Here is a 12,993-nt window from a genome sequence, read left to right on the forward strand (position 1 = left end):
AGACATTATGGGATGCAGGGGAAGAACATCTCAGGATTGGACAGGACTTACTATGGAATATTTTATGGAGGAATCAGGGTGAGGAAAGGGATGGATTTAGGTGATTTGGGGACAAAAAAGTGGGGGAAAATAGAGGGGTATGGGGAAAAATTGTTGGTCTCATGTAAATAGTTTGCTGGTCAGTATGCTTGTCTGGCCACATCATGCACCTCATCAGTGCAGTCTGTCCTGCCTTCTTATTAAACTCCATTTCTACTTCTTTTCCTGGGTGAGGGACTCCCTAGTCTGCGTGTGTGTCTGTGAGTGCAGCAACCGGAGTCAGAACATGGGTCACAGGGCCTGTGTGTCCATGTTGCAGCAGCTAGAGAGACTAAAGTGAGTGAACTTCAGTGCCAGCAAGTGGAGGGGGACTGTGGGTCACAGGGACCCATGTGTCCATGGTACCAGCACCTGGAGTGAGTGCCAGGCGCTGGTCCTGGGGATTTAGAGGTGAAACCCATGTCTGTGTGGCTCTAAGGGTGAGATCACAGTGGGGGTTGGCTATTGGGACCAGGGGAGTCCCTGCCAGCTCTGTGCATGTGCCTGAGACGGTCTCTACCAGCAACTGGATGGAGCTGCAGCCTCAGGGGCTTGTATGTCTAGGTGGCAGGCTGAGATATATATACACACATACACACACACACATATATATATATATTCTCACCAGCAGACTTCCATCCCGCTCAGCAGGATGAGGCTGTTGGCGCTGCCTGTGTTCATGTGAGTGCTCTGGATTTGCCTGTGTTACCTGGGTGGCTGGCCTGGTATGTATGTATATACATGACTATATGTTATGTGGCATATACGTGTACTCTGTTTGCATGTGCCCACTGGCACATTTTCAGCCTCACTACTGGTTGGCTCTGTGGCATGGACCTGCGGCAGTCTCAGCTCTCTTGGGGTGTTGAATCTGGCATGATATGCTTTCCCCTAACAGGTAACATAATATATGTATAAACAAATCCCTAAATTCAGATGGCTTGGTTATTATTTTGTAACTCTAAAAGAAAAATAACTTCATCTTCTAAAGGTTTATTTGTAGCTATGTAAAGCTCAGTTTAAATGAGAAATCAGGAAAAAATTGTTGAAACACATGCTTACTTTCTAAATTCCCCAGCATATACCAGGTATGGCTACATGGCCTTTGAATACAAATGTGAATAGCTTCTGCATGGGATCTGGCTGGCTGTACTTTACGAAGGTTTACTAGCTTGAGCACAGTTCTGAGCTGAACATGGCAACTTGGCTTTTGGAGACAGTCCCTGATACTAGCTGTAATTCTCAGAGAGAGAAGACTTGACCCTGCACAAACATCACCATGGGTTTTGGTTTATATTGGTTTTACATACTGGCATATTATTTTAACCTGGATACTAAAAAACAATTGTAAGCAAGTACCATAGGGAGTATTATCACTGGAACAGCAAAGTAACACTTGATTTTCACCTCTTTATCATGGACTATTCTGTATATGTCTGTTTTATACAAGTATTTGCTGTTCTGTCTTATTGCACAGACAATATTGTAGGGCTGGTTAAACTGAAGATAACAAGGAATTTTTAAGTACACTAGGAATAAGAGAAAGCCTGAATAGTGAACACATCTGTTGCTAGATGGATATGGCTAAATTTTTACGTATACAGAAAAAAAAGAAGTACTTGGTAAATATTCCCTGTTTACAAAGAAGGCTAAAGTATTCATATTACACAAGGATGATGAAGTACTTTCCAGTCCATTAGTAACTAAGGTGGATGATGAACAGCTACTTGGGATAAACATTTAAGTCAGCAGGACAAAACAAAAAACCCCACCAATCAACCAACCAATCAAACAAAACCTTTATGTATTCTTGATTTAAGGTTAAAAAGGGTAATGAGATAATCTAATCTGACCTCTTGCATACTGTCTCACCACCCACGTATCACTGGTCCTTAAAATTCCCTTGGTTACTTCTGTAATAGACCTTAACAATTACGTTTAGTTGTACATGTTTGCTTAAAGTGCATCTTCCAGGAAAGCATTAAATATTGATATGAAGACAACAAGAATCTTTCCTTGAAATTTGTTGAGGCATATTACCTATTTATGTGCCATTCAAATTTATTGGGTTTCCACTAGTGATTCTTGAAGTGCTTTTATCTGACAATTTTGAGAGTCTATGGATGCAAGAGTTTTCCCCAACAACAGTGCTTCTCAGCTGTGATCACATCAGTTATCAGCATATATATTTATGAACTCCAGAACAGCCAAAAAAAGGTCAAATTCTGTGAGTTTGAGAGTATGTCTGAAATCCAGCTTCTCAGATAACTCACTCAAGATTGTGAGAAGATGCTTTCAAGAACCAAGCAATCAACCATAAACCACTTTCAGTCCTGAAAGGACACCTACAATCTTTTTGTGTAAAATCTGAGCCAATCCCTTTTATGTTAAATTAGTAATATGATCCACATTTATGTAACAGTATTTAGCCAGAACAAAGGCGACATACAGTCAAAATCTGAGTTCAAATACTCATTGCCTCCCACGAGAGAAACTGAACCATCAATCCATACATTGTTTAGATGGAAATTTGTCTCTAGCCATATCACTGAAGCTGTACAAACATTTCCAGTTGATCACATCAGATGAAGATGACAAGAAGTTTGACTCCTAGTGGTCCTTCACTTCTTTTTCTTGATACAGTGTAATTTGTTTTCCTCAGCATCAGGGTCCCATTGAAGTTAATTAACCTCATTTCAAAAATGCCAACTAATATAACATCTTCCCTACCCTAATATTCCTTTCAACTCTAGCCCCACCTAAAATACTTTAACATAGCATCGTTTACTCCTTTCTCGACTTTCTCTTTAGAGGGGAAGCAAAATGAAACCGTAATTCTGTGGGCAGACAAATATTCCATGTTGTTTATACTACTGCATTTCTTGCTTCTATTCCTACTCTCATTAATCCATTAAAAAAGAAAATTCTTTCTAACTTTTTAACAATTGCTGGGTTTCTATAGTTCCCAAATTTTCTCCATTGCTATCTGCAGAATACTCATCTTCATTACGTTTGCTAAACATGTCCTCTAGCCATACTTCCCACACATCTATTTCCATAGATACGTAGCCTAGCTCTAACTGCAATTTTTAGCAATGCAGAAATTGAATACTAGATTTTGATCATAACTTCTTGGAGCTTTGTTTAACCCAGCACCTACAGGGTTTACTAAACATACCTGTATGAAAATACATACAACAATTCACTTGGTCCCTGAATAGGGAAGGTGCAAGATAATGACCTTCCACTACAGAATGCTAATGATTTTCCATTAAGGAACACTCCTATGAAGATGTATTTCTCTGCAGCTATCATTGTTCCCCCTTGTCTTGAAAATGAGCCATTCAATTAAGAAAAACTGCAAGGTCATGATACAATTAGATGGATTGTGGTTAAGAGAATCACAAAGCTCAACACTCAGCTCTAAACATGCCTTTATATTGCTTTTCATTGACTACAGAAAACAAAACAAAACAAACAAAAAACCAAAAAAACAAAACACCCAAAAAAGGAATAATACGTATTTTCTTACTGCCTCACACAGATATGATGCTGAGGAGACTGTATACTCAATAGGAGCTACTGTGATTTGTTACCTGAAATGCTCCAGGATTAGATGTTTATACAGACCTACAGTGGGAACTTGATTCTCTATCCTTTTTTTTTAATTTCCCAAATAGTGAAAAAATGGCAGGAATCTTTATATTTTCTCCTCAGTATTGTTCATTATGAAGAATGGGAAAGCAAGGGTTGAAGTGGATTAGCAAGCACGCTGGCAAGCCCCTTCATACAGGAGTCCTTTGCATCTCCTCCTCTGGACCCACCCATACAACCACTTCTGTGCCAGTATCTCACACTGCTATCATTATTATGGTTTATGACTTCCTCAAATACTGATGGTATTTAGAAAAACTAACCACCACTGAACTCTTCTGGGTCAAAATTTAAAAACACAGAAGAAAATATATCTTAGTTTATTTGAGTATGTAATTTAATTTAAGGTTCACTAAAAACACTTTAAATGGAAGCAATAAAGGAAACTGAATTTTAAAGAAATTTCTGGAAGTTTTTGCCAGTTGAACAGAAGTACACTCATACAAATTGAAAACATCTAACAAGGAAAACATAAGCACAATGGGTTACCTGGTTGCAAAATCTAGCATCCTCCTCCCTTCAATAGAACTTCAGGCTAAGGTTTCCACCCATGTCATGTTTGCTAAGTTTTTAAACAAGCTTAAGGAAGTATTTCTCAGAAGGAAGGGATATTTCCCTGTATCTAAGAGAATGTAGGTGCAATCTGAACTGCAGAATGCAGGAAGGAACATGCAGCAGAAAGAGTCCTTTCATAAATTGAAAAGATTTTTATGAAACTTCCCCCGCCATTATCATAGAATAAATATTTTAATTAAGAAGGCATAAAGCTTGTATCAACTGGGGAGTAAGGGGGGCAAAATAAACAGGTTGGCAAACACTGAGCTGTGGGAATTACGTGATAAGCTGCTATTAAAAATCAGTAGAAAAAGGCATGTATCTTCCACAGATTGCCTTTATCCTCAACAATGATTTCACAGGCTGGGTGCATAGCTTTTTCTTTGAAATCAATTCATCCAGAAATCTCCTTTCCTCTGACTTTAGTCCATTTGCAGAACTGCACAAAAGCAGGAGATAAGCTTTCAATTTTCCTAGAGCGTGATTCTATTATCCCTAGTATGCTCATAACCTTTAATTTCCAGTTCCTAAACAGTAAATACTAGTTTGGATTTTTACACAGGCTAAGTGATTTTAAACAGTCCTACAGCTCCTGACTTTTAACGTCTGTTGCTGTAAGGTAGGTTTTTCCTTTGTGCGGTTTTCCCCACCTCTACAGATTTGAAGTTGAAATACATTTCTCCTGCAAACTGCAGCCTACCACAATCATAAACAAATTACACTCTCTGTGTCAACATTTGAAACCAAGTCACTAAATCATAGCGTGCTGGGATGGAATTGCTGCCCCTATCATCTACCACTTACTGCTATCAAAGCATATAACTGGATTAGTGGGAAAACAGTTGTATTACTCATACATTTAAGCTCTTTCAAACAGCAGGTTTTCTTTCTGCAACAGAGCACTGCACTTCAGATAAGAAAAATGCAAATGCCAAAGGAAATCATGACATATTAACCCCTGGCAGTCTTTACGTGACTTAATAGTTTGTTCAGCCTCTTTTCACTGGAAATTAATGCAAGAACTATATTAAATCAGTAGAACTAATGTATTTTAACACATCTACTTTTAAGCTTTTTGTTCCCTAGGATTTCTCCATATACCAGGCATGGGTGATTAAATCATCCTGTCACTTTCTAGAAGTGATTGGCATGAGCTTAAATCCGTGTCTCTCAGTTGTGGGTATGAATCATCATACATATGGGGTTTGTGGGACAACATCTTGGCAGAGGTTAGTGGTAAAACAGCTTTCTAGTTAACTCAAAACCTCATTACTAAACACTCTATGGTTATTAAAGCTAACAAGCCATAAAACAACTGCTTTCTTGGCCAAAAGATCCAGGAGGTAAAGAAAAATCGTAGATAGCTTCCAGTTAATGCTAGTGTTCATATATCAATCTGCTAATATTGTATTAACTGAAAATTTTCACCCAGCTTTTTGGACTTTTTAACTAGCCAATGATGTCTAACAACAGGATGCTTCAAGAGAAACTGTTCTTAAGCAATAACGTGAAATGTACTGAATAAATCTATGTTTCTTTCACCTACAACAAAATGTTGATATTTTGGGGTTCGGATTCATGAAGAAAGCACTAGAATCGGACTTGATTTAGACATGCCTTCTTCCTTATGGAATATTTTGTGAAGAATAATGATCATAGAATCATAGAATCATTTAGGTTGGAAAAGACCTTAAGATCATCGAGTCCAACCATTAACCTAGCACTGCCAAGTCCACCACTAAACCATGGCCGTAAGTGCCACATCTACTCATCTTTTAAATACCTCCAGGGATGGGGACTCAACCACTTCCCTGGGCAGCCTGGTCCAATGCTTCATAACCCTTTCAGTGAAGAAATTTTCCCTAATATCCAATCTAAACGTCCCCTGGCGCAACTGGAGGCCATTTCCTCTCGTCCTATCACTTGTTACTTGGGAGAAGAGACCGACCCCCACCTCGCTACAACCTCCTTTCAGGTAGTTGTAGAGAGCAATAAGGTCTCCCCTCAGCCTCCTCTTCTCCAGGCTAAACAACCCCAGCTCCCTCAGCCGTTCTTCATAGGACTTGTGCTCCAGACCCTTCACCAACTTCGTTGCCCTCCTCCGGCCACGCTCCAGCACCTCGATGTCCTTCTTGTAGGGAGGGGCCCAAAACTGAACACAGTACTCGAGGTGCGGCCTCACCAGTGCCGAGTACAGGGGCACTATCACCTCCCTGGTCCTGCTGGCCACGCTATTCCTGATACAAGCCAGGATGCCATTGGCCTTCTTGGCCACCTGGCCACACTGCTGGCTCATATTCAGGTGGCTGTCGACCAACACCCCCAGGTCCTTTTCCACCAGGCAGCTCTCCAGTCACTGTACCCCAAGCCTGTAGCGTTGCATGGGGTTGTTGTGACCCAAGTGCAGGACCCGGCACTGAGCCTTGTTGAACCTCATGCAATTGGCCTCGGCCCATCGATCCAGCCTGTCCAGGTCCCTCTGTAGAGCCTCCCTACCCTCCAGCAGATCAACATTCCTGCCCAACTTGGTGTCACCTGCAAACTTACTAAGGACGCACTCGATCCCCTTGTCCAGATCATTGATAAAGGTATTAAACAGAACTGGCCCCAATACTGAGCCCTGGGGAACACCACTTGTGACCAGATGATCTTTTGTGTATCACCATATCTCCATATGATCTTCAGATCATTTAGAAAAAAGAAAAATGATATTATTTTAAAATTAGACATGAATTAATGAACCATCTGCCTTTTAACACAGTACATAAGCCTAATAAATCATCTAGCTTTTCATCAAAGGTATACAAGGAATAATAATTGGGAAAAAAACTAAGCAGTAAAATGAAGAATTTAACATTTGAATAAAGATGAGATCTCAGACCTTCTAAGAAATCCTCCTAAATGAAAGTCATGCATGTAATTTTCAAAGATCTAACAGTGATCAGAATAATGATCACTCTAATGTATTATGTTTTACTTCAAGTGTCAAGATATCTAAATCGCATGTAAAAATAAAACAACATACATGAAAACAGCACAGCAACTAATACCAGCTTTGCAGTGGATGAATGCTTTATAAAAGTTAGGCCTGTGTATATGGTTTTGTGAATAATCTTAAGAACAAATAATACTGAGTGTGAAAATACGTCACCTTCTTAAGTGGTGTCACCTCTGGTGCTTAACTTTGGTGTGAGGCTTTGGTTGGACTATGGAAAAACTGAGTAAACTAAAAAAGAAAGGGAAAAATCCTAAAAAAAAAAAAAAAAAAAAAGACCAAACTTCTGTGCTCACTTCTCTCATAGAATCATAGATTCACAGAATCTTAGAATACCAGGTTGGAAGGGACCTTAAGGATCATCTGGTCCAGACTTTCTTGGCAAAAGCATGGTCTAGACAAGATGGCCCAGCACCCTGTCCAGCCAAATCTTAAAAGTGTCCAATGTTGGGGAATCCACCGCTTCCCTGGGGAGATTATTCCAATGGCTGATTGTTCTCATTGTGAAAAATTTTCATCTTGTGTCCAGTTGGAATCTCCCTGGGAGTAACTTGTACCCATTACCCCTTGTCTTTTCCATGTGACTCCTAGCAAAAAAGGAGTCTCCATCTTCTTTCTAGCCACCCTTTAAATACTGGAACACGATGATAAGGTCTCCCCTAAGCCTTCTTTTCTCAAGGCTGAACAAACCCAGTTCTCTCAGCCTTTCCTTATATGGCAGGCTTCCCGGTCCTTTCATCATCTTTGTGGCCCTTCTCTGGACCCTCTCCAGCCTGTCCACATCTTTTTGGTATAGCAGGGATCAAAACTGAACACAGTATTCCAGGTGTGGCCTGACAAGTGCTGAGTAGAGTGGGATAATGGCTTCTTTATCTCTGCTGGTGATGCCCTTGTTGATGCAACCCAGCATCCTGCTGGCCTTCTTGGCCGCAGCAGCACCCTGTTCACGCATGTTGAGCTTCCTGTCCACCAGGACCCCCAGGTCCCTTTCCACAGAGCTGCTCCCCAGCCAGGGGGAGGTAGATCCCAGGCAGATCCCAGTCTGTGCTGCACTCCTGGATTATGTTTTCCCAGGTGCATGACCTTCACTTGTCCTTGTTGAACTTCATAAGGTTCTTAGCCCACTTTTCCAGCCTATCCAGGTTTTCCTTCAGGGTGGCTCTCCTTTCCAAAATCTTCTTGCTTCTCATTTCTCTCGCTTAAAGAATGCCTTATAGTAGTACAACTATTTTTTTCCTATCTATAGCATATGATTCCCTTTGTTAGAGAAATAAAATGTCAGAAGACGTCTCCAACAATTCCAATACACAAGTCATCTGAACACATGAAAACATAGGTTACACATAAGTAATTGCAATACTGAAAAGATCTAATATGGACTTTTAAATGATAAGTGCACAACAGCAAGTAGCACTTTATAAAAGATTTAGAGATGCCATGTTCTATTATGTATATTTCTGTGAGTGTTGCCGTCCTTTGAGGATGAACGCAGCATGACCAGAAAGTCCTCTTTGGTTCTGCAGTCAAATATCTGATGTGTCCCTCTAAAGTTCATTCAAAGAATGAACATATTGTAAGTTACAAACCACTAGGAAAATGTACTGTAGAAAATATTCAAAGATTTCTAGTCCTCTTTTGACACACATCCCAATCTTGGGGCCTCGCTAGAATAACACTGAACCTTAGCTAATAAAAAATACCCCGAGCCTAAGGGAGGCTTAGCATTAAGATACACTGTTTCTGGGCATCTGGGAGTAAATGAAGGAAAGAGTCTGGAAAGCTGTGTAAATCAGGAGGTAGTGGGGGTCCAGATCTTCCAACAGCAAAAGTTCGCACAGCTCCATGGAATGCAGTAATCAATTTCCAGCAGTTTAGGATTACAATCTTTTTTTTTTAAAACCAGTGAACCTAAACACAAGATTTCATCTCTCTAATGTCATTACAGAAAAGCTTATTTCCTTTAATAACAATAATAATTAAAAAAATTAGTTTCCTTTTTTTCATCGCAATTTAGACTAAAGAAAACAGTCTAATCCACTATTAAAAAGTTTAACAAAGGAAATGCCATTGCAAATAAAAGCTTCTCTTTACTACTTGGAGAAAGGTCTAGCTAGACTGACAGCAAACGATGAAGCAATAAGTGGTGTTCAAAAAGATTTCTGATAGTGATATTTCAGGTCTTTCTCCCTGCAGGCTGGCTACAACACATCTGTAGAAGTTGAAAATTGCCTCCAAAATCATTCCAGAGTTACTCATCATGCAGGCTGTCTCTCATCATTAAAAGTATGTCAATGTTCCCATCCTAAATCCTTAGAATCAAAGCTGTACAGTTCAACAGCTTAATAAAAAACAAAAAAGCCTTGCCCAAGGCTAGAGCATGACATCCAAGGTATCAGCCTGAAAACTGAAAGTTGCTCATACCATCTTCCCCCTCCCCAAATCTATTTTATTTTGCCTTCAGCTTTCTTGAAAACCACGAATTTGCACTTTAAATTCCAGGCAAGTATTAGAAAGACTAAAATGCCATTCAAAAAACCCCCAAAACTATTTTAAAGAACTATTTAAAAACTCTATTATGTAGAAACAGAAGTTTTAAGTCTGGTAGTCAAGTTTGAAGTGTAGAAATTACATGTAGTACTAAAGTTTCAGATCATGTTCTGAAAGATTCTGCGACTGAAAAGCCAGCGCTGAAAAAGCCAGCATCTCCTTCATTTCACAGTCCTTACAGTCCTACCCTCCTAATAACCCTCTGCCCAGCACATCACATATGCTGTCTCTGTATGCATAAATTATGTGCATTTTTAAATTCCTTCATGGATTCTCCCCTTTATTACATTACTTATGGGAAAAATTGCTTTGCTACCCATCAAATTGCTAACTGTAGAACTTCTCAGGAGCACTGTGGCAGGTCAGATATATGGCTGTACATCGTCAGTCATCATGCATCAATTAACACAAGCAACCCAAATGTCTGCTGCTTGGTAGAAGGAACTTCTCTGTATCATTTTAGCTCATACCACAATATAAAACCTTGGAACCACCAATTATTCCAAGAGAATTTGCATATACCAATCAAACAGAAGATGTGCCACACAGACAAGTATAATATATTGGAAAGGAGAATTTGGCTACACAGGAGTTTGTTTAAATGACTTTTGCTTTACCTCTGTTGTTTACTGTAGCTAATTAGCCCTTCACTCAATTGTATAGGTAGCAACAAATCTAGGACTTTCCTTACACTTTACAGGAAAACAGTAAGTCAGAGTGGTATTTTGCAATATATTTTAAGTCTCTTAGCAGCTTAACATTCAAGTATCTCATATCTGGCATTAAAAATATTTGACTTATGGCTTTGTTAACAATGCAAATTTTGCGGAAAGAACAGATACTCACTGAAACTACATTCACAAAGTCATCGTCAGACAAGGTCTCTAACATCTCAATGACCGAGGTGCGGATCAGCTTCAATGTCAATCCACTGACGCTCCCGCTCCTAACAGAAATCCACAAGATAATAGAAAAGTTGAATTTAACAAATTTTATTTAAAACCTACAAAGAAAATACAGAGCACCAACCAGCACTCTCACCAACTTTTACACTAAAATTGTCAGTAATTTTCCTGAGTTCTCCAACTCACCATTAGTGTTATTACATTATTATAATAAAAATGAAGTAAGTCTAAAACTGGCATTCAAAGTCCCAATCCTGTGGCTCCGATGAAGTCATAATGGTACATCATTCCCTCATTTTCATTTCAAGAAACCTGAGAGAGTTTACCACCTTCAACCAATGCATTATCTAAACATTTTATACTCCTACACGTAGATTTACAACTTTAGATTTTCAGATACTCAAATCACAGCTTGTCTGATTCAAGGCATAACCTAACCTGAAGTGCAGAAATAACCAATGTTGATAAAACTCACTGCTGACATGAAAGCACTTCACCACATTTAAAAGCATTAAATGAAAACTCTCTTACTGAGAATTTTTTCAGCATAAAGCAATCTGTTTGACACATCAGGTTCAATGCTTCCTTTAGTCCTTCAACATTACCTAAACAAAGGAAGCCTTGCCAAGGCAAAGAGAGATTTTTTATGAATTTCTTTGCTCACATTCTATTAATGTTTTATAGTAACCAAACTTGGCAATTTTTAAATATGTACAGTAAAACATGTCAAGTCTGCATACATTCTCATCTTTCAGGCTTATGAAATCTAAACTGTAAAACTGTATATGCTTCCAGTCATTTGGTTTTAGGTTTGTGTTTTACAACAAATCTTGCCATGCACATGAGAAATTTTCAATTGACTACTTCAGTAATTAAGAAGCTGAAAGCAGAATAATATTAAAGTGATTAAAAAAACCACTTCCTTGTGCCCAGTTTAAATAACTTTCAGGTTTGGTTTGTGCTTTTTGGAACTATTTTTTCCTGTCTGTTTATTTTTTTCATACCAAGATTTTCAGTCCTTGCATATAAGGACTTCTTAATCCTCTCCCCTTTTCAGCATACAGATTTGTTTAATATATCTAAGTACATTTATCCCTCTAATGTCAATATCCAGACATTAAACACTTACGCATCAACTAAAATAAGCATGTCTTTGGGAGATGCAGCTCCTTGGATATACCTGAAATAAATAAAGGGTACGAATGACACAAATTGCAAACGCATTTGTTGCATGTGATGGAAGACACACTGCAATCTCTAAACTAAATCTAGATGAACCAACAAAATCCTCCTATTGTAGCTAGTAGAAAACCATGTGCTATCATTTTTTCTCTTGCTGTGTCTTCTAAGTAAAGTCAAGTCCAAACTGCGTTAGGAAAGCCTAGAAGTAGAATATACTGATCAAAACTCACTATTTTCAGATGTTGATAACTGAAAAACATGAATGCTATTTCAGAGCTAAAGATCTTGACAACAGATGAATTATTACATCAGCCCAGCTGATGAAAAATACTTCGTCCTTTGAAAGAATGTATTCAACTAGTATGAATCCAAGTATCAATATGCATTATGCCTTGAGAGGCCAACAGAAAAAAAAATCATGAGGAAACAATCCCACAGTTCTCTGTCTTTTATCAGTCTAGTGATTTTTTTGGTAGTCTAAACCACTGAGACATATTTGTAAACACTTGCAAAAGTCTGGAAGAATAGTTCGATCTAATAACCTGAATTACATTTGATTTTGCACAAAATCAAAGTTTTTAATTGCCTTATACCTATTTGATAGTTATCCTCCTACAAAAAGGTCCATGTAATGCAACAGTAGGATGCACTGTAGTGGATATTGCATAATAAATAGTATGATTTGAAAATTGTTTATTCAGAAGAATTAACTGCTTTGATAAAAAGAAAATAGCAATATCTAAAAGTAGGGATTATTAGATGCAAATAATAAGAAAAATTTGTCTTTACAGTCATATCTAGAAAGTAAGTGATGTATTAGTCCTTGTAATTAAGTGATGTATCAGTGATCATCAGTCCTTTAAAGAAAGCTTACCATGGTCTTCTGCGAACATCATACAGATCTATTTTGTTTGGAGTTCGGCTTTTATCTACCCATGGGGAAGCTAAAAAGGAAAAAAAAGTTGTATAAAATAAATGAAAAACTTTATCTTAAGTATTTTAAATACAACAGTGTAATGAATCAATATCACAGACTTCACACTATATAAACATCAACATTTGGTATGGACAAAAAAT

At 38.5% G+C, this 12,993-nt stretch overlaps 1 protein-coding gene across 5 annotated transcripts in view; it reads right to left on the reverse strand.

Annotated features, from left to right (window-relative positions):
- CACNA2D1 (calcium voltage-gated channel auxiliary subunit alpha2delta 1) overlaps positions 1 to 12,993 on the reverse strand; it is a gene marked incomplete at both ends in the record, with an annotated part of 429,826 nt that overhangs the window by 94,676 nt on the left and 322,157 nt on the right. For all 5 annotated transcript variants that reach the window (XM_082308450.1, XM_082308448.1, XM_082308449.1 and 2 more), the window contains 3 exons: positions 10,676 to 10,775; positions 11,864 to 11,914; positions 12,791 to 12,860. In XM_082308450.1, coding sequence (XP_082164576.1) covers positions 10,676 to 10,775; positions 11,864 to 11,914; positions 12,791 to 12,860 — 221 coding nt within the window. The remainder of the gene's footprint in view (positions 1 to 10,675; positions 10,776 to 11,863; positions 11,915 to 12,790; positions 12,861 to 12,993) is intronic.

Source organism: Platalea leucorodia, assembly GCF_965183815.1.
Source record: "Platalea leucorodia genome assembly, chromosome: 4".
NCBI lineage: Eukaryota > Metazoa > Chordata > Aves > Pelecaniformes > Threskiornithidae > Platalea > Platalea leucorodia.